The 25603-nt window shown below is 40.3% G+C and overlaps 2 protein-coding genes across 10 annotated transcripts in view; one reads left to right on the top strand and one right to left on the bottom strand.

The window, feature by feature from the left end:
* Positions 1-25603, bottom strand: part of CARMIL1 (capping protein regulator and myosin 1 linker 1) — a 390198-nt gene that overhangs the window by 159003 nt on the left and 205592 nt on the right. For all 7 annotated transcript variants that reach the window (XM_064281536.1, XM_064281542.1, XM_064281546.1 and 4 more), the window contains 6 exons: positions 21448-21545; positions 21040-21110; positions 20728-20801; positions 10800-10875; positions 6217-6305; positions 4986-5080 (listed from right to left, as the gene is read on the bottom strand). In XM_064281536.1, the coding sequence (XP_064137606.1) occupies positions 4986-5080; positions 6217-6305; positions 10800-10875; positions 20728-20801; positions 21040-21110; positions 21448-21545 (503 nt within the window). The remainder of the gene's footprint in view (positions 1-4985; positions 5081-6216; positions 6306-10799; positions 10876-20727; positions 20802-21039; positions 21111-21447; positions 21546-25603) is intronic.
* The window catches only part of LOC104846471 (cytidine monophosphate-N-acetylneuraminic acid hydroxylase), a 499820-nt gene continuing 493018 nt past the window's right edge, over positions 18802-25603 (top strand). For 2 of the 3 annotated variants that reach the window (XM_064281579.1, XM_064281578.1), the window contains exon 1: positions 18803-19764. The gene's annotated coding sequence lies outside the window, so the exon portion shown is untranslated. Of the gene's footprint in view, positions 19765-25603 lie in introns of all 3 variants that reach the window. The other variant, XM_064281568.1, reaches the window with a different exon arrangement.

Genomic DNA, 25603 nt, shown 5'->3' with positions numbered 1-25603 from the left:
AACTCTCTCTGAGAGTTCCCAAATAAGTCCCTGAGTAGATGGTTCAGGTGCAGACTCAAATGCCAGTTGGTGTTTAAATTCCTCGCAATTGTGGGCTACTTACGGTGCAAAGACCCAACTTGTTTGTGTTTCTTTGAGTTTCCTTCTCCGGTTGGGTTTATACAATCTACAATTTCATTACACACTCCTCCCCATGCTTTTCATTGTGTTCAAACATAAAATACTGCCATTGAAATGCTCGGAAACAAAAATCATTAAAACTTTCCCTAAAGTTTCAATAAACTATTTTACACTCAATTAGATTTCTTGTTGCACTTCCATTCATGAGCAGAAAAGCTACCACTCATCTTCAGATATTTAGCCTGAAGACAACTGACCTATAAGGAAGTTCAGGAGGCTCAGATACAAGAGTGAAGAGAAGTGGGAACTACTGGAGTTGACAGCTACCCAAGGACACTACCAAACACAGCCATGAAGAATCTAGAAGGGGCAGAGAAGAAGAATGCCTTGTTGTGAGAAAATATTATAGCAATGCCAAAACCTGAGGGTTATGTAAGCGGAAACCACACTGGTGAGTCAGAATGTGCACACGAGGCTTAGAATTAAATGATTAAAACACCAAGCGTGGGCTGTAGGTAGGTGAAAGGACATACAATGGCAGGTCTCCACAGGTAGGGCTGTGGAGAAAAAAAGGTAAGGAGATGCCATCACTGAACACATGCCGTGACTCTATATTAAAAAAAAAAAAAAAAAAAACTCCATTCAAGTGCAATTTAAAAACCACAGAAGAAATTAAGATTAAGTTACATCAAAACCAATTTAAGAAAATACTGACTACGTCGTACAAGGTCTTATAGTAGATCCTGTGTGTCTTTGGAGGGGAAAGGAGAAAGAAGGGCCAGGAATGGGTATGACCTACTAAACCCACTGCTGTCAAGTTGAGTCCGACTCATAGCGACCCTATAGGACAGAGTAGATCTCCCCCATAGAGTTTCCAAGGAGTGTCTGGTGGATTCCAACTGTCAGCCTTTTGGTTAGCAGCTGTAGCTCTTAACCACTACACTCCCAGGGTTTCCAGAATGGGTATGTGAGGAAGTAATCTGCAGGGGGGTGGAGACAGATGGACTTGTTTAATTATAATGCAGCAGGATGAGGTAAATGCTATCATAGAAATTTAAGCATAAGGGTTAGAGGAACTCAGAGGTAAGGGCCTGATAGAAGAAACCACACCTGAGGCAGCATGTTGCCCAGCACGGCCATACCTCAGAGCACACGAGGTACACAAGAGGAAAGAATAGGAAAGGTCTCAGGCTCATTCTTCCCTCCCAGAGCCCCAAAGTCCAACAATATGTGATCTTTTGGAAATGGCCTCTTTTCATTTCGCATAATGTTTGTGAGGTTTATTTATCCATGTTGTAGCATGTATCAGCCCTACCTCCTTTTTATCGCTAAGTAGCATTCCATTGTAGGTATTCACCATATTATGTGTATCCACTCATCGGTTGATGGACATTTGGGCTTATTTACGTTCATAATTTTTTATTATGAATAATGCTGCTTTGCACTGATGCGCAAGTCTTTGTGTGGACATATGTTTCATTTCTTTTGGGTGATATTAGGAGTGGAATTGCTGGGTCATATGGCCAATTTGCAGTCACCTGGATGGTGAAAGCAATTTGGGATTGGCTGCTAACCCAAAGGTTGATGGTTCAAACCCACCCAGAAGCTCTGCGGAAGAAAGGGCTGGCAAACTGCTTCCATAAAGATTACAGCCAAGAAACCCTCACCCATGAATCAAGGGCCGACTCAACCGTAGTTAACAAAATGACAAATTTGTATTTAACACTGTAAGAAACTGTCTAACCCTTACAAAGTGGCTGAATCATTTTACATTTCCACCAGCAATGTCAGAGGGTCCAGTTTCTCAACATCGTTATCAATACCGAGTTTGATTATAGCCATTCTTCTGGGTGAGAAATGACATCTCATTGTAATTTTAATCTGCATTACCCTAATGACTAAGGAAAAGGCCCCTGCGTGGTACAAACAGTTTGTGCTGGACTACCAACCTAAAGATTGGCAATTCAAACCCACTCAGCAGCACCACAGAAGAAAGGCACGGCTATCTCCTTTCATAAAAATTCTTGTTGTTGCTGTTGATGTCAGGTACCATCAAGTCAGTTCCAACTCATAGTGGTCTTATGTGTAACACAACAAAATGTTGCCCAATCCTGCACCGTTCTCACAGTTGTTGCTGTTTGAGCACACTGCTGTAGTCACTGTTATGAATCCATCTGGCTAAGGATCCTCCTCTTTTTTGCTGACCCTCTATTTTACCAAGCATGATGTTCTTCTGGAGGGCTTGGACCCTTCTGATAACATGTCCAAAGTATGTGAGATGAAGATTTGCCATCCTCGCTTTTAAGGAGCATTCTGGCTGTACTTCTTCGGAGACAGATTAGTTCATTCTTCTGGCGGTCCATGGTATATTCAATATTCTTCACCAACACCATAATTCAAATGCATAAATTCTTCTTCATTCTTCCTTGTTCACTGTCCAGCTTTAACATGCATAGGAGGTGACTGAAATTACCATGCCTTGGTGGTCAGGTGCACCATAGTCCTCCAAGTGACATGTTTGCTTTCTCATACTTTAAAGAGGTCTTTTGCAGCAGATTTGCCCAATGCAATACCTCGTTTAATTTCTTGACTGCTGCTTCCATGGGCATTGGTTGTGAATCCAAGTAAAATGAAATCCTTGACAACTTCAATATTTTCTCCATTTATCATGATGTTCCTTATAGGTCCAGTTGTCAGAATTTTCATTTTCTTTATGCTGAGGTGTAATCCATACTGAAGGCTGTGGTCTTTGATCTTCAACAGTAAATGCTTCAAGTCCTCTTCACTTTCAGTGAGCAAGGTTGTGTCATCTGCATATCACAGGCTGTTAAGGAGTCTTCCCCCAATATTGAAGCTGCATTCTTCATAAAGATTACAGCCACAGAAACCCTCTGAGGCAGTTCTACTCTGTAACACACATGATGTTGCCATGGGTCTGACTTGAGGGCAATAGGATTTTTTTTTAATAATGAGAAGTGCCCCTTCCTGGTATGTCTGCCCTCTAGATTTCATTTTCTTAAGGACCTGCCTCCAACAACTACCTCTATTGATCCCATCCCATCAGCAGATAAATACGGTTGTGTCCTGTCCATCTAAAAGCTAAACCAAAACAGCCGTCCTGTGTATAAAAGGTGATCTACACAGTTCCCCCTTTGTTCACATTCACTTCTCTATAGCATTTGACTAATAGAGCGTGTAGTTTTCCTAAAGAAATTATTATACCCCAGAAAAACTCCAATTCCCAGGATAAACCAGTTGCCAGTGAGTCAGTTCTGATTCACGCGATCCCATGTGCATATCAGAGCCGAAGTGCGCTCCGCAGGATTTTTGATGGCCGCTTTTTCAGAAGTAGATCACCAGGCCTTTCTTCCCAGGCACCTCTAGGCGGTGGACTCAAATCTCCAACCTTGCATTCAGCAGTGGAGATCATTAACCATTTTTACTACCCAGAGGCTCCAATTCCAGGGGCAGGCATCAATTACTATTAGCTTTAGTTTCTCCTATGAGGATGTTTTTCATGTGACCTAATTTTCTAATTCCATCAAACCCATCCTTTAGTTTCACTTCTCTGTCTAGATGCTGCAAAGTTACCCTAGAGATTTTTGCTTGCATACAACATAGCTATCTTTTTCGACACAGAACAATGTCCGTATCAGGAACAAAAAGCAAAACTGAATGTCTATATCCGTATCTTCAGTCCAGTTTAATAATTAATCCTCATCAAATATATAACATTGATAGATAAAAGGCCCTTATTCAACAAAGCTGGAAAACATTTCCACCAGATAATGAAAACAAAATATTCCCTCTAGAGATAAAGCTATTTCTTAAGTCCCATCCATCAATGCTGTAGTAATGAGAATTCAAATTCTCAAGTTTCACTTTCCAAACCTATTCAGTCTTCCCTCTAGCCATGCAAGCGTTTTTAATAAAAACCTTCTTCTGCCTCATCATGAACTCCAGTCCTTTCAACTGCTCCCTATTACCATATTCAAATCTTGTTAAATATTAAAAGATATTTGTGGTAGGCAGAATTCCAAGATGGTCCCCAAGATTTCTGCCCCCTGCTGTACATAAAAAAAACCCTGTACAATTCCCTTGAAGGTGAATGGGACCAGTGAAGATGACAGGATATCACCCCTATAATGAGGTTATTAATCAGCTGACTTTGGGTTAATCAGAAGGGACACTGTCTGGGGTGGGCCTGACCTAATCAGGTGAGCCCTTTTTTAAAAAGGTAAAGAGAGGTGCATTCCTGTGGGCCTCAAAGATGAAGCAAACTGCCATTTTGTGAGGAGTGGGCACTTGGCAAGGACCTGATTTCAGCCTCTAGAAGCTATAGTGATCTCCAGCCGATAGCTAGCAATAAAATGGGGCCTGTCTTTCAGCCCCAAAGAAATAAATTCCACCAACAACCAGTACACTTGAGGAGGACCTCAAGCAACAGATGGGATCACAGCTTCGGCTGACAACTTGATTTCAACCCGGTGAGATCGTGAGTAGAGAGCTCAGCTAAAAGAACCGAGGCTACTGGCCCCAGAAACTGAGATGATAATTTTTGTGTTCTTTTAAGCTGCTAAGTTTGTGGCAATTTGATACCCAAAAAGAGATAATTAATATGATTGTTTAAAAAATGATCTCTTCTCTTTTTGCATCCCTTCGAAAAATGTTTAAATCAGATAATAAAGTTTTAGCAAGAATACTGTCATGAAAGGGAGGAAAGAACTCGAAGCCAATAAGAGCATCAACAGCATTTATAACGTAATTAGAACTTACCTTGACACCACTATTAAGGCAGAGCGAAATCAAAATTCCCTAACCCTGTTACAATTCTGGCATCAACGCTAACGCAAATGCTACGGTACCTCTATCCTCCAGTGGGTTGCCAGCAAGGTTAATCGTGTGGAGTCCTGAGTTGGGGTTATGGGCTAGAGCACCGGCCAGTTTTTGTGCAAAATCTCTGCAAGTAAACAAAAACAGGAAGATTGAACAATACAAAACGTAAAACTGTTGAAATAAAAAAATAAGAGAGGAAAACCTTCTTACGATGTTAATCTATAGATCATATATTTGTTAACACCCAATCTAAATTACATGAGTATATTTCTTCATCAGAGAATCTGGAAAGCCAAATGGGCCAAAATCCCATTCAAAAGAAAAAGGAAAATCCGTACTTGCCCATCTTAAGAAATTGCCTAACCGTTTTTCCAAAGTGGCTGGATGCTGTTAAATAATACTCCTGAATGGAACCTACTTGGAGGGGCCAAGTAGTATTATTTAACAGCATCCAGCCACTTTGGAAAAACGGTTAGGCAATTTCTTAAGATAGGCAAGTACGGATTTTACTTCTCAGGAAAATTACAGTAGGCTATTCACTCTATCTTATTTCTTATTTCATGCAATACTCATGAATGCCAAACTGATTGCTCTAATTATTGACTTTAAAGGCTACAATTGCCAGCACTGTATTTTAACAAAAATCAAAATCACTATTTTAGTTACATTCTAACCTGTTGCTGTTGAGCCTATTCTGATTCATGGTGACCTCATATGTTACAGGGTGGAACTGCCCTGTAGGGTTTTCTAGGCTGTAGTTTGTTCAAAAGCAGATTACCAGACCTTTCTTTTGTGATTAAGGCACAGAGGGCTTAAAAGCCTGCCCAAGGTCGTAAGGCCTCTGGCTTCAGAATTCATACTTTTAGCCACTACACCATGAACCCTCAAAAATACTAAGCGACAGGACAACAAAAGATGTCATTAAATTTGTGACGTCATGATAAGGATGGGGCTCATAGGAATTTCTTTGTTCAGAAGGGAAAACACTATTGTCTATATGTGAGTAGCCTGACTTTTTTTTAAACTGTATTAATTAACTGAAGATTAAATGCCCAAAACTTTTATTTTCACAAATAATGCGCCCACGTAAATAATGGGCACACACATACAACGCACAGATTGCACATAGGAAAATAACGCACGACAAGGCTTTGCATTTGCCCAAAAAAATGTATAACAGGGACTTTATTTGCATAAAATTACTGTGTGTGTGCGTGTGCGTGTGCGTGTGTGTGTGTGTGTGTTCAGGAAAATACTCACGTTCTAAGTCCAGCATTTTCCAACACCAATTCTTCCAGTCGACTGGACCTACTCACCACCCTCAAGATCTGTTCACAGACATCAGTGGACTGTAAGAGAAAACATTCTTTGACCATTCCATAAAGCTAAAAAAAAAAAACTCACTTCATGCTTATAAATCTACACAGGTGCAAAGTTTTAACTAATTAAAACATTCATTCATTCAACAGATCTTGACTGAGCACACACTATGATGTACCATTGCTATGAAGGTCTTGAGAACACAATGACATAAAGGGCAAAGTCCCTGCCTCCAAGAGCGTAGCAGATAAGAAGTAAATATGTAATTATGATAAAATTATTAAAAGGTCATTTTGGTCACACTGTTTGACTTGCTTGCTTTGGACACATCATCAGAACTCAATCACTGGAGGAAGACATCATGAAGTAGAAGGCCAGAGAGGGCATGAGAGACCCTCAGTGAGATGGATTGGCACAACAGCCGAAAGGATGGACTGGAACATGCTGGCAATTGTCAGGATGACACGGAAACTGACAACGTTTTGCTCTTTTGTACATAAGGTCGCCACTGAGTCAGGGTCTACTTGACGGTAACTAACAACAACACCAAACACACAGAGGGACATCTTACCCAGTCTTAAGAAAACCAAAAAGGGCTTCCCAGAGAAAGTGATCTCTAAAATTGAGAATTGAAGACTAAGAAGAAGGGATGTTGATAACGGTGTCAGAGATGATGTTTACTGAGTTCTTGCCATATGCACTTATTTTTTAATCCTCCCCAATATAAAACATTAGTTAAGTATTACTATTTCCTTTTTATAGCTGGAAAAATTAAAATTTAATGACGCCATGTAATTTAATAAAGAGGCTGAAAAAGCACTTGATAAATGTTAACTACCATTTCGACATTCCCACTAGTATTCTCTAAAATAGGTAAAGTAAGAAACAACCTAATGGCCTGATGACAGGAAAGAGTTAAATAAATGATGGTCTCTTATGTTAACAAGAATCCCAACTTTTAATAAGGAGCCCTGGTGGTGCAGTGGTTAAAGTTCAGCTGCTAACCAAAAGGTTGGCGGTTCTAACCCACTAGCCTCTCTGAGGGAGAAAGATGTGGCAATCTGCTTCGGGAAAGATTACAGTCTTGGAAACCCTATGGGGCAGTTCTACTCTGTCCTACGGGGTTGCTATGAGTCCAAGTCGACTCGATGGCAATATGATTTTTGTGTTAAAAAAATTAAAGAAAATATTTTGTAGCTATATAACTGTATGTCTGTGGAAATGTTTTAAATGCTTAGGATATCACGTTAAATAAAAAATCATAATTAAAATGTTTATTAAGATTACAATTAAAAAAAAAATACAAGTAACTAAAGTCTTGAGAGGACTATGAAAAATTGAAGAGTTGCCCTGGTGGTAGAATTGTCTGTAATTTTTCTTTTAAAATTTCATTTATTAATATTTTCTTAATTATTTATATCCTTCCTTATTCAAAAGCTAGTTTAAGGTAATTCCTGACATCATATTTGAGCATGCCTGTCTACTGCAAGGAAACCCTGGTGGCATAGTGGTTAAGAGCCGTAGCACTTAACTAAGAGGTCAACAGTTCGAATCCACCAGGCACTCCTTGGAAACTCTACAGGGCAGTTCCACTCTGTCCTTTAGGGTCGCTATGAGTCAGAATCAACTCAACGGCAGTGGGCTTGGTTTGGTTTTGGTCTACTGCAAGCTTGGCACTATGCTGAGTGATTTAGGAAAATAAAAAAGTTGAGTGTGTGGGCTCTCAAAGGGCTTACATTTAGTTAAACTCAAATGTGTACAACAAAAACTAGAGGAGGATCACTTTAAAGTAACGAGTGACTTTGTGCAAAATAAAATAAATATAGAATTTTAGAATTAAAAGGAACCATATACATTACCTGATCCAACCATATCACCTTAAAAAGGGTGAAAGACGGTGCAACCATGTTCACTGACTTGTCTAAGTTAAAAACTGAAAAGAGTTGAGCAGGATCTCAATTCTGCTATTTTAATGAATCAAGAGAATATTGGACAGAAACTTGATCCTAATCACAGATCTGACATTATTTAAAAAAAAAAAAAAAAAAGAGAAAAGAAAAAAACCTGACATTCAAATTAGGAATAATGACTACTGAAAAATATTGGCTGCTTAAGCTTAACACAAAGCATGTAACTCCTCTTTTTCCTGTGGTACCTTAGGAGGCTTTATTGGGCTAGGAGCAATCTTCACAACCCAGAGGGCTCATATAACATGGGAGGAATCCATATTTTTTCCTCATGCCCTTCATGCCCTCCAAAGAAGGTATGCCTCCTGATACTGTCTTTTCCTTCAAATAGCACCAGTGCTTGAAAATGTTTTGAGATAATCCTATTGCAATACCCAGCAAAGGGGAAGTATCACCTCTTTTTTCATTTTGGATTGAAAACACAAAGATCACTATTCTTTTCGAAGACTTGTAATGTGATATGCCAAAGACCGTTTTTCATTTTAAAATACCAGATATTAAAAATATACACATACGCATTTTTATTTGGAAACCTCAGGTAATAAAAGAGAAATAAGGACAGTCCTCGAATCCTATCCTTCCACACCTTTCTCTCTCTCTAGACACCCACAAAAGCATATAAGCACTGTCATGGTCTGTGCTGCCAGGACTGAAACGATTAGGTTCATCACCTTTTCTTTCCTCAACATCTAGGGCAGCTGAAAGAAGATGGTGCCATGGAGGGATAATGACAGAAAAAAAAAAAAAAAATGCCCAGACACATTCGCAGACTACTGAATTCGACAATTTCCCAAACTAGGATCTCCACAACATCCTCCACAGAGTTCTCTTCAGGTTCCATTTTGAAAATCACCAGTTTAGGCGAATGTTTAAATTAGCCGGCAAAACTGACTTAGTAGAGAAGTTTTGTGCTCTATGATTCCCCAATCCCTGGCCTAATCTATCTCACTCCCAGAGTGGTTCCCTGGTCCACATGCTAGCCTTGCTCTGGGAATGGTCCTCATTCTAGTAAAGAGCAAACAAGTGGTTTCTACTCTCAGGCCTCCCATCACAGTGACCTCTCTGTTCCCTGGGGACTGACTTGGTCCCCATGCACACTGTCCCTACCTCCATCTCACTTATCTTATATACTACATCTGCTTAGCCAATATAGTTTCCGTAACTCACACTCCAAACTTGTTCATTTCCAAGCCTCTTTGCTAGTCTGATTGTAGAGATGATAATAGTAGCAGTTACCAATTACGAAATGCCTGCTTATGTCAGGTACTGGGTTAGAAGTTTCTATACATCATTTAATCATCTCAACAGCCTGAAAATTATATTGCTATATTCATTCATTCATTTGTTCAACAAACCTATTTGATACCTATTTATTAAACAGGTCCCTGGGCGGTGCAAGTGGTTTGAGCTAGGCTACTAACCTAACAAGGAGCCCTGATGGCACAGTGGTTAAGCACTCAGCTGCCAATCAAAAGGTTGGCAGTTTTAATTCACCAGCTGCTCCTTGGAAACCCTGTGGGGCAGTTTACTCTGTCCTACAGGGTCGCTATGAGTTAGAATCACCTCGATGGCGCCTAACAACAGCTAACCTAAAAAGGAGCCCTGGTGGTACAGTGGTTAACCATTCACCTGCTAACCAAAAGGCTGTCGGTTCAAACCCACCAGCCACTCCATTTGGGGAAAGATGTAGCAATCTGCTTCTACAAAGATTACAGCTTTGGAAGCCTATGGGGCAGTTCTATCCTGTCCTACAGGGTCCCTATGAGTCAGAATCAACTTGACAGCAATGGCTTATTTATTAAACAATTTTTTGTTGAGCAAATACTATAAACCATCTTGTTGCTGTTGCTGTGTGCTGTCAAGTTGATTCCTACTCGTAGTAACCCTACAGGACAGAGTACAAGTGTTCCATAGGGTTTCCTAGGCTGTAAATCTTTGCGGGAGCAGATTGTCAGGTCTGGTGGGTTCAAACCACCAACCTTTTGGTTAGCAGCCAAGCGCTTACAGACCAAATATTTGGCTCCTTCACCTCTTATGAAAACGAACAGACTTCACTGTGGTTTCATTTTGCTTACATGTAAATCTGCCCAAAAAGCTCGACTAGAAAACTAATGTTAACTACCAGAACTCAATCAGGCTTTCTACCTGGTAGTGTTTTCCTAAATTCTTGGGGGGGATCTTTGTGGAGATGGAATCTAAGACAGGAACATAAAATCTGCTATTTGCCGTTGTGCAATTGTGACTTCAATCGTTTTTGCCAACTGAGCGAGCGTGTCCTGAAGGCTACACTGAATCTATCTACCTGTTCATCTTCTAAAATGGCCCAAAGCAGCTGAGAACATGAAGAAGTACTTCTCTGAAGCATCTCACATTACACGCTTTGCAAAGTTTTATGCAAATCATTTAGAGAAAAATGTCTCCTTGAGAAATAAAATGTGTGCAGCTCACCAGAATGGTGGAAAAACAAGTTTTGTTCTGTTTTTTTTTTTCACAATGATCAGATTTTTTGAAATTGGGCAAAGCCCAGCCACACTTGCTGCCTCCTCCCTTACTTACCAGTTTTAGATCCTTAGAGGACAGCTTTGTGAACCACTGATTGTATTCCAGAGCAGCAATGATAGGTATCAGGTCCCTAGAAGAAATAACAGGTGTCAAGAAGCTGCTCCAGCAAGAGCCATACCAGCACTTGCTTTTCAATTCATGCTATTCAGATTTACATGTTAATTTCTATTATTTACAAACACAATATCCAGGAAAAGCTACACCGACCACTAGTTAGCAATTAAATTCTCTAAGACAGACCTTCAGGAGCCCTGGTGGTACAATGGTTAAGGCTCTTGGCCACTAACCAAAAAGTCAGTGGTTCGAACCCACCAGCCACTCTGCAGGAGAAAAGACATGGCAATCAGCTTCCATAAAGATTTACAGGCCTAGGAAAACCTATGGGGCAGTTATAGGGTCACTATGGTCGGAATCGACTGGACAGCACAGAGCAGACAGACAGATCTTTAGTGCAATGTAAGCAGGATTCCTAAAAGCTGAAGTAAATTTCCTCCAGGGACTGTGATTTTCGCTTCCAAAGAAAAGAGGATGATAGTGGTGTTGCCTGGAGAACCTTTTTTCTCTAAGAGAAATCGTACTAATTCCATACTAAACCATTGCCTTCGAATGGATTCCGAGTAGAACTGTGCATATAGGATTTTTAATGGTTGTAATCTTAGAGGAATGTCCCTGAGTGGCGCAAACGGTTTGCAACCGACTAACCTAAAGGTTGGAGCCCTGGTGATGCAGTGGTTAAAAGTTCAGCTGCTAACCAAAAGGTCAGCAGTTTGAACCCTTGGAAACCCTTTGGGGCAGTTGTACTCTGTCCTATAGGGTCGTTATGAGTTGTAATCAACTCGACAGCAATGGGTTTGGAGCCTAAAGGTTGTTGGTTTGAATGCTTTCCGCAGCATTGCAGAAGAAAGGCCTGGTGATGTGCTCCCAAAAAGGTGACAGCCAAGAAAAGCTTACAGAACAGTTCTACTCTGTAACACATGGGGTCACCATGAGTCAGAATTGACTTGACAGCAGTGAGTTTGGTTTTAATCTTATAGAAGCAGATCTCCAGGCCTCTCTTCCATGGCACTGCTACATGGATTCAAACAACAGTATTTTCTTGAGATAGTCATTTGATAGCCCTTCAGGGATAATTTACAGTTTTCTCCATTATATCTAGGCTTAAAATTGGAGTTGAATAACTTAAAAGAGTAAATATGTCAAAAATCAGCTATTACTACCAAACCAAGCATCTTAATTTACATAGAGACATGTCTTAGGTATTATTCAATTGTTATTAAATCACGTACTCTTTGAAGGATGCAGCTACGTAAAACACTGGACAAATGAGGAAATTCCCAGAATTTTGTGGTCTCAAGATTTTTTGACCATTTACTCCTAACAGCAAAGTATTTGGAACATGTACCCCTCTCCCCAAAACGTGTCTATCTATAAGTTATACACTTGTGTTACTGTATCAGGATGTCTGCTGGCTCAGTGCTTAAGAGCTTAGCTGCTAACCAAAAAGTCAGCAGTTCGAATCCACCAGCAGCTCCTTGGAAACCCTACAGAGCAGCTCCACTCTGTCCTACAGAGTTGCTATGAGTCGGAATTGACTCATCAGCAATGGGTTTTGCTTTTTGGGGGGGGGAGGGGAGTGGGGGGGTTTGCTACTGTATTAATATATTAAGTTCAATATAAAACACACACAATAAAATGGATGAGAAAAAATAAACATAAACAACTTCTAATATTTTCTCCGTTCCTCAATGTATCATCATCCTGTTCTCCCCTCCGGGACCCAAGTCCGTCTAACCCATGCTGGACAGCGCTGTTTTACAGAATTATTTAGGGAAATTTAGGGATGGAAACAGAAGCCAATGCTTTTCATACCCGACTCCACACTTCAAATAGCATTTATTTTTTAAAATGAGAGCAGGAAGGAAGAGCTGGTGCTTAGATTAGGAAAGAATTAGACCAGTACACTTAGGACAACCAGGCCAAACACAAACCACACGCCAAATTTTTCCTTGTAATGTCACGCTCAGGAATGTCAGTTTCATTAACAATCTTCCAGGAACAAGGAAAATCAATATATTCAAAGCTGCGTATTACTTCTCCACGGCACCAATACTCCTCTACTCTCATCATTCTCTGCCACTCCAAATTACGGTGTAATTACATTTTTAACACGTCAGCTCACAGCTCTGTGGGAGATCACATGAGAAATTTCTAACAAAGCCATTTTTCATCTATACCTCTCTTTGGCCCACTGATACCTAAACTGAAACAAATTGCAAAAACACACATAAATATTTTGAAATCTACAAATAACAAGTAGGTAGGCATTTTTGCAAACCTTCCCAAATTACCATTCTTCTCCAGGGACTAACAGGATGGACCTAGCATGATAACTATCACCCTCATGCTTACTCAGCAACAAAAGGGTACCTGGGACTATAATAAGTCCTGACAGAGGCACGGTAAAAAAAATTAAATTAAATAAATAAAAAGAGAAAGCATTAAGACAGCATTCAAGTTGCTTATAAATCTACCTTGAAGTATGGGCAAGCTTAAATATTTGAGTGAGGTAGCAGAATATATACGTGTGTGTGTGTATATATATATATATACATATATATATACAAAAAAAAACAAACTTGTTGCCATGTAGTCGATTCCAACTCACAGAGACTCTACAAGACAGAGCAGAACTACCCCATACAGCTTCCAAGGAACACCTGGTGGATTTGAATTGCTGACCTTTTGGTTAGTAGTCATAGCTCTTAACCACTACGCCACCAGGGTTTTATACATATATATGTATGTGTGTATATATATATATATATATATACACACACACACACACATATACATATATATAAACAGGAAGGTTGGTCTACACTAAAGAGAGAACAGTATACTGGATGACTTGTAAGGCGCTTCAGAACACTGTATATGATTCTCCATTTCTCAGTTCAGGAGGCTATACAAAAAAATCATATGATAATAAGGATTACTGTATCCTCTGAGGAAACCCTGGTGGTGTAGTGGTTAAGAGCTACATTTGCTAACCAAAAGGGTAGCAGTTTGAATCCACCAGGTGCTCCTTGGAAATTCTGTGGGGCAGTTCTACTCTGTCCTATAGGGTTGCTATGAGTCGGAATCAACTCAAAGGCAATGGGTTTTTGGGTAGCCTCTGAAAAAGAGCAGATCCCAGACAAATCAGAAGAATAGGGACATCAGGAGGGCCTTTATGAGAACAGGGACATGGGCACTGCCCTGTCCCCAGATCTGTGCCTTCTTCTAAAACCACTTCCCACCTGTGGCGATGGGGTCACACACGTAGAGGTCACTATCACTTCCATCCCTATGCTCCAGGTGAGAAAGCTGCCAAAACCGTGTTTACTTTCCCTATCGAGTGACATTAACATCAGTGTCACTCACATGACCCAGATCTTCCACTCCCCAATTTGGATCTGAACTAGTCTAGGGGAAGAGAGTAGTTAGAAACACCTAGGTGCCAAAAGACAAAGACTTGGGTGAGTGAACTGAAAGAAACTTGAAATTGTGTAAGAATCCAACCGGGATGGAGTCATGGATTAAAGTAGGTGATACAGAGCAAAATGGGTTCAGGAGGACATTAAAGCAGTAATTCCCAACCTGGGTATGGGTAGAAGAGGAGGGCATGTCTAAGTAATCTGATGGGCTTTTTCTACATAATTCCCCCAACCCCCTGGGGTTCTGATTGACTGCCCTAGAGAGGTACCAACCCAGCTGCCAGTAAGTCAATTATGACTCATGGAGACCCACGTGTGTCAGAGTAAAACTGCGCTCTATAGTTTTTTCAGCAGCTAATTTTTTGGAAAAGAGCCCTGGTGGTGCAGTGGTTAAGTACTCGGCCACTAACCAAAAGGTAGGCAATTTGAACCCACCAATCATTGCATGGTAGAAATATGTAGTAGTATGCTCTCGTAAACACTACAGCCTTAGAAACTTTATGGGGCAGTTCTACTCTGTCCTATAGGGTAGCTATGACTCAGAATCAACTCAATGGCAATGGGTATTTTTTGGAAGTAGATCTCCAGGCCTTTCTTCCAAGGTGCCTCTGGGTGGATTTTAACTCCCAGCCTTTCAGTTAAGAGCCTAGCACATTAACGGTTTATACCACCCAGGTATTCGCCTGGAGGCTTACCAAAACACCTGTTGCCATCCAGTTGATTCTGACTCATAGCGACCCAATAGAATAGAGTAGAACTGCCCCATAGAGTTTCCAAGTAACAGCTGGTAGATTCAAAATGCTGATCTTTTGGTTAGCAGCCATAGCTCGCCATAGCTCTTGACCACTGCACCATCAGGGCTCCAGAGGCATACAATTCTTTAAAATTCTTTATTCTGAGCCACTGACAGGCTGGGCAGCAGAGCATCATATCATACAGAATGAGCAAGACACACACAGCCCAGCCCTCATCGACCTTCCGTGCCAGCAGCGTTCATGGTTTTAACAACTGTTAAGAATGGAAGTTTCTAGCTATGATGACTAAATGCAATGGGGAGGAAAAGCAAAATGAAATAATAATAACAAAGTTTTGAATCTTAGCTAAATAGGAGAGCTGTCTTATTGATTATACAAAACGGGACTGGCCTTCTAGAAGGATCAGGTTCAGGGATACCTGTATATAAAAACACACAGAGTCTGATTTTAATAAATGTAAACAGCCAACAAAATTGCTTGCTTATATCTGAATGATATTCAAGCACACACACTCCTGTTGTCATAGTGAGAAAATTAAGGCATAGATTTGAGAACGATTGTTGGTCTTTGCTAACAAACTCCAGTTCAACACCTATCCCATTTTAATCTCTTACACCTCCAACTTTTCCAACTGTTTCATCCGCTTCTCCATAATTTCACACTCAAATGAGAAAAATATCAACATGACTTTTTGCAAAACCTCTCAAATTTAGAGAACGACCTACATCACACTCAAATTATACCACAATGAATCCTTTTAGACAATAGTACCATTTAAGGACAGGCTGACTTCTTCATGGGTAAGCATGTCTGAGCTTTTAATATATAGAAATGCTCACCCAACACAATTTGTTGTAACTTGATCAGCAAAATACTATTAATAGAGGCTATCTCTCAGGACTGGGAAGTAGCATCTTTATACCAGAAGTGATTCTAATTTTAATAAGAAGAACCATGGGAGAAAATTAAATCCTCAAGAACGAGAAGATAAAATCTAGAGATAGGGTGATCAAGAGACGGCCAGGAAAAAAAAAATTAGGCAACAGCAGGAGAGATGACATCTACAGCAGTGATTCCCATGTTTTACTAACAGATCAGTGAAAGCAGCCCTGGTGGTGTAGTGGCTAAGAGCTTGGCTGCTAACCAAAAGGTCAGCAGCTCGAACCCACCAGCTGCTCCTTGGAAACCCTGTGCAGCAGTTCTACCCTGTCCTATAGGGTCACTATGAGTCAAAATCAACTCGATGGCAACAGGTTTGGTTTTTGGATCAGTAAATATAAATTTGATATTTAAGAATACCTTGAAAATTTTTAATATTTAGTTATTAATTATTTACTAAAAATACTACATAAATGTCACAAAGGAGATCCCGGGTAACACAAACAGTTAAAGTGCTCAGATAATAACCAAAAGGTTGGTGGTTTGAATCAACCCAGAGGCACTCGGAAGAAAGGCCTGGTGACCTGCTTCTGAGAAGTCATAGCCATGAAAACCCTATGGAGCACAGTTCTACTGCGCAAGATACAGGGTTGCCATGAGTCGGAATGGACTCAAAGGCAACCTTGTTTTGTTTGTTTGGGGGGGGAGAATGTATTACATATGTACATTAAAAAGCAATGATAAAAAATTTTAAATGAGTCAAAAATAACTGTCAATAGAAGTGCTAGTATTTTTCTGCACCTCATCTTGTGTTCTCCTTCAGGAATAGAAACCCTCTGTTGAGGCCAGTGATCTAGATTAGGGGTCTGCAAATGACATCTGTTTTTGTAAATAAAGTTTTATTGGAACAGAACCACAGCTGTTTATTTACCTAATGTTGAGAGATGCTTTCAAGCTACAATAGCAGTGTTGCATAATTGCAAGAGACCTTCTGGCTCATCAAGTCTAAAATATTTACTATTTGGATCTTTTAAAGTGATGAAAAGGGTCCTTCTGGTCCCTAAATCAAGTAAAAAATGCAGATAATTAAGGTCTGCCCCAGAAATACGGCACTTCGGCTAAAAATTTTCCAGCTGAGAAATTAGTAAATCTACTTGCAGGAAAATCCACAATTCTAAAAAGCTTGGCAAAGTTTCTTGATTTTGAATAGTACTCTACATACTCCAGGTAACTATATTTAGTAGTTTCTTTAGATACAGATTCCCTGTGTTGACAGACTAATGGCCACATTAAACACAATGGATTAGCTGGAAAGTTCAGCACTGATGCTACGCATAATCTATTGTGTGCCCATCAAATCGATTCTGACTCATAGAGACCCTATAGGACAGGGGAGAACTGCCTCATAGGGTTTCCAAGACTGCAATCTCTACTAGGTTTTTTCTTCTGTGGAGCCACTGGTGGATTTGAACCACTGAGCTTTCAGTTAGCAGCCAAGTGCTTAACCATAGCACCACCCAGGCTCCTTGCATAACCTATTACTGGTGTAAAAGTCATTAAGGATGTAGCAAACGAAGAAAACCTGAGAAAGACCTCAAGCTGCCCTGCAGTGTCTTCATCTCTGTAGGTCGGCTAGTCTTCTACTGTGGTCCATGGATCCCTGGGTTTCCCGCCCACCCCCCACCAAGACCCATTCAAGGTGTTCACAAGTTCGAAACTATTTTCATAATGACGCTGAAGAGGTATTTTTGCTTTTCATTGTGTCGACATATGCATGGATGGTCCAAATGCAATGGTGGGTAAAACTGCTGTTGCCTGAGCATGAAGTGAGGCACCAAACCTTGTGCTTCGTCCCTGTAGTCTTCACTGCCACACACAGTGTAAAAAAAAAAAAAACCAATTTTATTTACGAATGTCCTTGATGACATAAAAATTATTTGTTTTTTTAAACCTTTGCCCATGAGTATATGCTTTTGTAAGATATTCTATGTAACAAAATAGAACGTACACAGAAAATACTTCTGCTATATACCAAAGTGATGACTGTCTTGATGAAAAAATATTTGTGCAGCAGTTACAAGCTGCAGGCGGATCATTTATCTCTTTGTTCATGAAGTACCATAAAGAAATGAATGACAGACAAGCTGAGGTTATTCTGTCTTGGGACTTGGCAGATATTCTCTCTAAAATGTAAGACATGAGCCAGTCACCTCAAGGAAAGCAACTGGCCGTATTCGTTTCTAATGGTAAAATCACAGCTTTCCAATAAAAATTTAGACTTTGTAAAATTTGTATCCACTGTGAGTTGGACAGTTTTGCAGTACTTTAAAGACTTCTGATAAGACCAATTGTGATAGTAACAAATGTCTCTCTCTCATTCTTTTTTTTTTTGCAATTAATGTTATATGCTAACAGCAAAATATTGGGAAGCTCTACAGTGATCCAGTATCTTCCAAATGACCAATGCACAATGCTACAAAATCAGGTATGTATGCGTAAGATCCATTCAAAGTACCAGATAGACCAGTGGATTTTAACGGAACAAAATAAAAACAAATGCACTGATATAGTTTTAGATTTCACACTGCAATGAATCTTTAAGAAACCACTTCTTGGTAAGCTTTGGTGAAGTTTAAGGAAGAATTATCTGCAATTATGTGAAAAGGCTATTAAAAATAGTTTCCCCTTTTCTAATGACGCATCTGCACGAGGCTGGATTTCCTTCATATCCTTCAATCAAAACAGCACCATCACAATGGATTGAAAGCAGCAGCAGAGATGACAACCCAGCTGTCTTCTATTAAGTCAGACAGGAAAGGAGTTTGCAAAAGGGTAACGGGATGTCACTCCTCGTTCTGTTTTTTTTTTTTTTTTTTTAATATAGTTCTTTTTCTAACATGTCATTTATGTTAGCATATGATGGTTTTATTATGGTCATTTTTAAAGGGAATTTTTGAAAATATCTGATACGGGCCACAACATGGATGAACCTTGAACACGTTACGCTGAGCTAAGTAAGTCAAATCACAAAAGGCCAAACACTGTACGATCTCACTATATGAAACACTTAGAATAGGCAAATGTACAGAGATCCATTTAACAGTGGTTACCAGGAGCGGGACAGAAGAGGAAAGAGGGCAATCTTTGTTTCATTTGGACTGAGTTTCTGTTTATGGGGACGGAAAAATGCTGGTGATGGTTGCATCATGTGATTGATATTATTGGTTTTGCTGAACAGCACAAATGAAAAATGTGGAACTGGCAAATGCTTTGTCACCTATATTTGGCAACAATAAAATTTTATCATTTTGTCAAATTTTAGCTTTAATTTCTAACTGGTAAATATTGATAGATATGATACACATAAACAAAACCGCAGTAATTTTTTAAGAATGTAAAAGGGTCGCGACAGCAAAAACATTGACACCTGACACTGTAGACCTACTTACTTCTATATTATTCTATGTGTGATTTTTCTTTTAGAAAGTATTTATTAAGTACAATATTTCCGTTTTTGTTTCTCAGTTCACTTTTTCATGTGCTGCACAGGAAACGCCTTGCCTAAATTTGGGAGTATGAAGTTCCCTCACATATAAGAAGAGGGACAGGGGCTCTCAGCAAGAGAAAATTGCCTACTCCACAAAGAGTAAGCAAATCCAACATGAGAACCAGAGGTTTGGGGCTCATCAGCCACAAACACAGACACAGCTGAGCCTGCTTCACCATCCTCCTCCAAAGACCCCGGCTGTGGAAAGAGGAGGCCTCTCCATCTACTACCCTTTCTTCCTGCCCAATCCACTTGGCCAGAACTCTGCAGGGACCCCACTACAGGTCTGGACTTCCTGCCAGGTAGGTGGAAAAATAATTGGAAATGGTATTTTGGGGACAGGGTGCTTCTGGTTACTAAGAAGGGGCATCAACAACTATAATCCCGTCTGCAATTCCAATTGTCCAGATAACATATGGTATAGCTGGAATCTCAGACTTCTGCCTCTCGATTCCAAATAAAGGATCGGGACCACTGCAGGGGAGTAGGGTTGATATCTGACTGTCTAAAAATAAGTAGTAATATATCCAGGGTGGAGGGTATTGTGAGAGAACGGGATGAATTACCAGAGCAGACAGTCTGGAAGGAGACCAACACTCAACTCCGTTTGAGACCTAAATAAATTTGACAGGTCTCCTTGCTGGGAGAAGAGGGAGCCGAAGGAAGCTTTTCTCAGGGGCCTGATCACACTATCCACAGCCCTAAATATATTAAAGTCATGATCCTAGGACCTAAACATCTCTCAGATCATTTATACTAAATTTCGTGGTTTTATTATCACTCTCACAAAGCAGATATTGGCAAGCCAATTTCCAGCAATATATGCATTTGTACCCTAGCAATCCCCAATTCACAAAGAAATCAGGAACTAAAACCCATTTGTTAGGGTTTGAGTATATAATATCCTTACCAAAAAAAAAAAAAAATGCTGTAAATGGTAATTAAATAAAACAGTACTACGTTTCATATACAGACTAGCTTAAATAGACTTGTGGACTGGTTAAAGAATTATATTGTTTCCATGGAAAAATTTAGAATATTTTTTAACTACAAACTCTGGATTTGGGGAATTTACACATACCCTCACTACAAGCCATTCATAGTAATGAGCACATTTGAAACTGTCACTTGAAAGACAAAATCCAGAGATTCTTAGATTTTCCTGATTTCCCGTTACTAGAGGATTCTCTGTAGATAATGTGCCAACAGAGAAGTGCAGGTTGGAAAGCAAAGTCAGGAATAGAAGAAAGGAAGATGCAGCTTACCTGTGGTCAAGATGACTAAAGTCTTGTAAATTCAATTCCCTGGTGTCTTGAGTCAGATAAATTGTATCCACATCCTATTTGGGAGAGAATTCAGTCATGTAAACAGGCCGTGTAAACAATCAGGGAAGCAAGCGATGCAAAGAAAATTAGAGCATGACATAGGCAGATTTTTTATGTAATCTTAAAACAGAGAATTTTAAACAAACAAAAAAAATATATGGTGGGGGCGTGAGGGGAGAGAAAGGAATAAAAGCCAGTCAAATATTCTCCAGGTATGTGTGTATGTGTGAGTGAGTCAACAGAAATACTTACCCATTGTACTTCTTCCCTATACGAAAATCCCAGCCAGTCACAAACACAGGCATACATCTGAGAAAATCCACCTGAAGCACACAACAGAAAAGGGGCTGATTTTCCGTTCAGTGATTTTTAAATTAAAATTTTAAAAGCTTAAATATGGCCGATGTTCACAACGCTGATTAGCCTTTTCGTTTGGGAAAACAGCGAAGATTCTCTCCTCGGTGCTATACTCAGGGCATACCAGGATGCAATGCAGCTTAAATACAGGACTTTTGTCCACCAATCTAAGGTCTGTGCAGTACTAATTACACCTTAAAACTAATTGTACCTTTACAGTAGCACACTAGAAATAGACTTAACTTCCTAGCAGGGGAAAAGCCATCCAGCCATTTACATTTTGGGTTTAAAACGCATGCTCACCACATGGGCCCTGCTCAGCCACGGTCTGGCTGTCCCACAGAGCCTGGAGACTGGCCAGTCGCTCAGATGGCTCCACGGAGACTTTTTTCATGATTCTCCTGTAAGATCAAGGACAACAATACATTTCAAAAACCAAGTGTTTTGAAGTGCCTGCAGAGATTTATTTGTGATACGCCTTTTTTTTTCTTTTTTTCCCCACAAAGTTGGGTGTCACTTCAATTTTGGGAAATACATTCCCACTTTTAGAATGCTACAGAATTGACAATCTTTGGGAACCTAATACTAAACTCCTTTATTTAAATCCCCTTGTAAGCTAACGGTTATCTAGCAATGTAAATAACCTCTACATTATTTACTTTGTAACATTAGACTGTATCATAATAGTTAAAAACAATGTACATTTAATTAAATTGAGTTATTAAATTATGTGTGTATCAAATATAAATGATTAATTTTCAAAGAATTAAAGTACAAATCTTCTATGTCTTTCCGTAACACCTGGTACAAACGTCCATGAAGAACCTGATCACTCCACATTGGAATAGCTGTTCCTTTCTCTCTCTTCCCCCACACTACAATTCCTCTCGGGCAGACAACATGTCCAACTCCCTGCCACCCCATCCTCAGAACCTAAGTCCTGCTCACACATGCTGAGGCAAGATAGAGTAGTAGTCAGCCGTGTGGCCAAACACCCTAAAGTTTCATTATTCACAGAACTGGCAAAATAAGGGGACCTACCCCTTGGGGTAATTATGAGAAAGAAAGAAATTAATACCCTTGGGGTAATTGTGAGAAAGAAAGAAATTAATACCTGTAAATTTACCAGAACAATCCTTGGTACATGGTAAAGTCCCAATAGATGTTAGTTGATGCTATTGTAGTTATCGCGTAGTAATCGTTCAATGAACACTTTGTGAATTCATTAATACACTCAAAAGTGTTATTAAATGTCTACAGTGTAGCAAGAACCACCTCCAGATAGCAGACACACAACTATGAACAAAACAGATGCTGTCTGTGTGAGTCATCTAGTGCTGCCATAACAGAAATACCAAAAGTGGATGGCTTTAACAAACAGAAATTTATCTCCTCCAGGTAAAGTAGGCTAAAAGTCCAAATTCAAGGCATCAGCTCCAGGGGAAGGATTTCTCTCTCTGTCAGCTCTGGAAGAAGGTCCTTGTCCTCAACCTTTCCACGGTCGAGGAGCTTCTCAGGCTCAAGGACCCTGGGTCCAAAGGACGCGCTCTGCTCCTGGTGCTTCTTTCTTGGTGGTATGAGGTCCCCAACTCTCTGCTAGCTTCCCTTTCCTTTTATCTCTTGAGAAATAAAAGGTAGTGCAGACCACATTCCAGGGTAACTCTGTTTACATTGGATCGGGGAGGTGACCTGAGCAAGGGTGGTGTTGCAATCCCACTCTAATCCTCTCAACATAAAATTGCAATTACAAAATGGAGGACAACCACACAATACTGGGAATCATGGCCTAACCAAGTTGATACACACATTTTTGGGGGGACATAATTCAATCCATGACACTGTCCCTGCCCTCCCAAAGCACATGCAATTTTTTTTTTTTTTTTAATGAGAAGCAGATAAATAAACATGCAACACGATAAGGGAATAACTAAGACAGGAGAAGTACAGGGTATAAGAGCAAAGAAGGGGCACTTATTCTTTGGTGGGAGAAGAGGCAGCAAGCGGGGAGTTTAGACATATTCTTTGGTGCCTATTATGTTGAAGTCCCTGGTTGGTGCACTTATAACACTGCTAACCAGAAAGGTTGGAGGTTCAAGTCCACCTAGAGGTGCCTCAGAAGAAAGGCCTTGTGATTTACTTCCAAAAAACGAGCCATTGAAAACTCTATGGAGCCCAGATCTAATCTGACACACATGGGGTCAGAGGTGACTCAAGGGCAACCAGTTTTTATTTTTAAGATCCGAAGGAGGAAAATAATTAATCAGGTAAAGCATGGGGTTGGGGTGGGGAGCCAGGGGTTCCGGAAAGTGTTTCATATAAAAGGAATAGCATGTTCACGGAGAAGAGAATACTTGTGCTCACCAGAAAATGAATTAAAAAAAAAAAAAAAAACCCATTACTGTAAAGTCCATTCCAACTCATAGCAACCCTAAAGGACAGAGTAGAGTTCTAGCAGCTGGCGGATTCCAACTGCCGACCTTTTGATTAGCAGCTGAAGGCTTTGCCACTGTACCACCAGGGCTCCAAAGACTGAATAAAGCCCAAAATAGTTAGCAAACACTGTGTAACAGGGAGAAGAGTTAAGAGTCTGGGACGGTCAGCAGAACCCAGGTGATGGTGAGTCTTACCGGTCAAATTAGGGGGTTTAGATTTTATTCTCAGGGCAATGAAGAGTGACGGAAAGACTGTCAACAGGGGAGCGTGAGATGATCAGACAGACAATGTAGACAAGTGTGTGTTTTGGGGTGAGGGGATTATGAATAAACTTGAGAATTAAAAAAAGAGGGAAAAATCTTGGGAAATAAAGAACTTAATGGGACTCTTAAGGGCCCGACTGAGAGTGGAGGTCATGGATTGTTGGTAGCATCAAGCTGGTGAGTGATGGGATTTTCTACCACAGCACTCTGCTGCCCAAAAGCATATGGAGAAAGGAGCAGGGTTGTAGGGTTTCCAGCCAGATGTGCCAGGAAAACAGTGGGGACAGAAGGAGCTGAGGATATTGACAAGGCCTAGCTGACGTGATGGGACATGTAGGTCAAGTGGTTACACAAGAAAGGGAAGGCAGAAAGAGAATGGGGTGGCAGGTGGTGGTATGGGGGTGGAAGGGACACCAAGGGACCATGGCCTGGAGGCCTTGAAAAAGTCCAAGTACTGGTACCTCCGAGGGAGAAAAAGGGAAAGGGAGACCAGGATGACAAAACTGTGGTTTCACCATAGCAAAAGCTATTCCAGGAGATTACAAGGTTTAGGATGTGGCCGCAAAAGCAAGTGCATGAGGTGGGGTGAAGGTCAGTGGAAGGAAAGAGGCCACGAACTTTGAGGAAGAGTGCTAACAGGTCAGAGTCACCCAGATTATGATCAGACTTGGGTGCAAGGTGGTGAAATAAAGATGCTAAATCATACTGAACATATCTTAATCTTTGTTTAATGATTTAAAAGTACTTCTGCCATGTATAATGCTTTTAGTCATCATGGACTTCAATCACCTTGGTTCCAGTTATTTCCGTTTTCCTATTGGATATATTCCAGAAAAAATGTTCTAAAGGCTGACAAGTCACCTGGTCAATTTGTCCTATTCCTAAAGAAAACCTCGTATACAAATTAAAACGTTTAAATACAGCACCCCGTTCACATTGATAATATTCTTCCTACTTTATAATGTTTACCACTGAGGCAAAATCAGGTATAATCAGTTAATGTCAGATGTTGTTAATTCTTTCAAATCATTGTGTGAGGGCATGAAATCTACAAGGGTAGCATGATTTTTTTTTCTATTTTATTTGAAAGCTGCTCTGATTAAGTACCATTATTTTTAAAAATTCTTAATGGAGGGGAGACTGTGGGTTTAACAAGGCATTCACAACTAAAGTGACGTTGCAAAATCAGACAATTTGGAACGATTAGTAGGACTCATTGATTCAGTATCATCATTCTGGTATTTTAGAGGCCTTGTCGCCTAGCTACATCAAGATTGGGAAGGCAGATATAACAGAAAGAGACAGCGGAGCTATGGAAAGCAGACAGCCCACACACTCACACAGCTGAATTAAGTAAACCATGGATATACCGAGCTGAATTTTTGCCTGGCTTCACCTGAGATCACATTTCTCTTTTAAAGTTCTTTCTGTTTCGGCAGAACTGCAGGACATGCTGTTTCAATGACACACGCAATAGAATTTAGCTAGTTAAGAGCGGGAAGAAAAGAAGGCAAAATCTTTAGCCAGTTTGTTGTTGTTGTTAGGTGCCGTCAAGTCAGTCCCGACCCATAGTGACCCATGTGCGATAGAACTAAACACTGCCCAGTCCTGTGCGATCCCCACAATCATTGTTATGCTTGAGCCCATTGTTGTAGCCACTGTGTCAATCTATCTTGTCGAGGGTCTTCCTCTTTTTCACCGACCCTCTACCAAGCATGATGTCCTTCTCCAGGGACTGATCCCTCCTGATAACATGCCCAAAG

This window comes from Loxodonta africana, chromosome 1 (assembly GCF_030014295.1).
Source record: "Loxodonta africana isolate mLoxAfr1 chromosome 1, mLoxAfr1.hap2, whole genome shotgun sequence".
NCBI lineage: Eukaryota > Metazoa > Chordata > Mammalia > Proboscidea > Elephantidae > Loxodonta > Loxodonta africana.
Note: the sequence above shows the minus strand (reverse complement) of the source record. Positions and strands in the feature narration are given on the sequence as shown.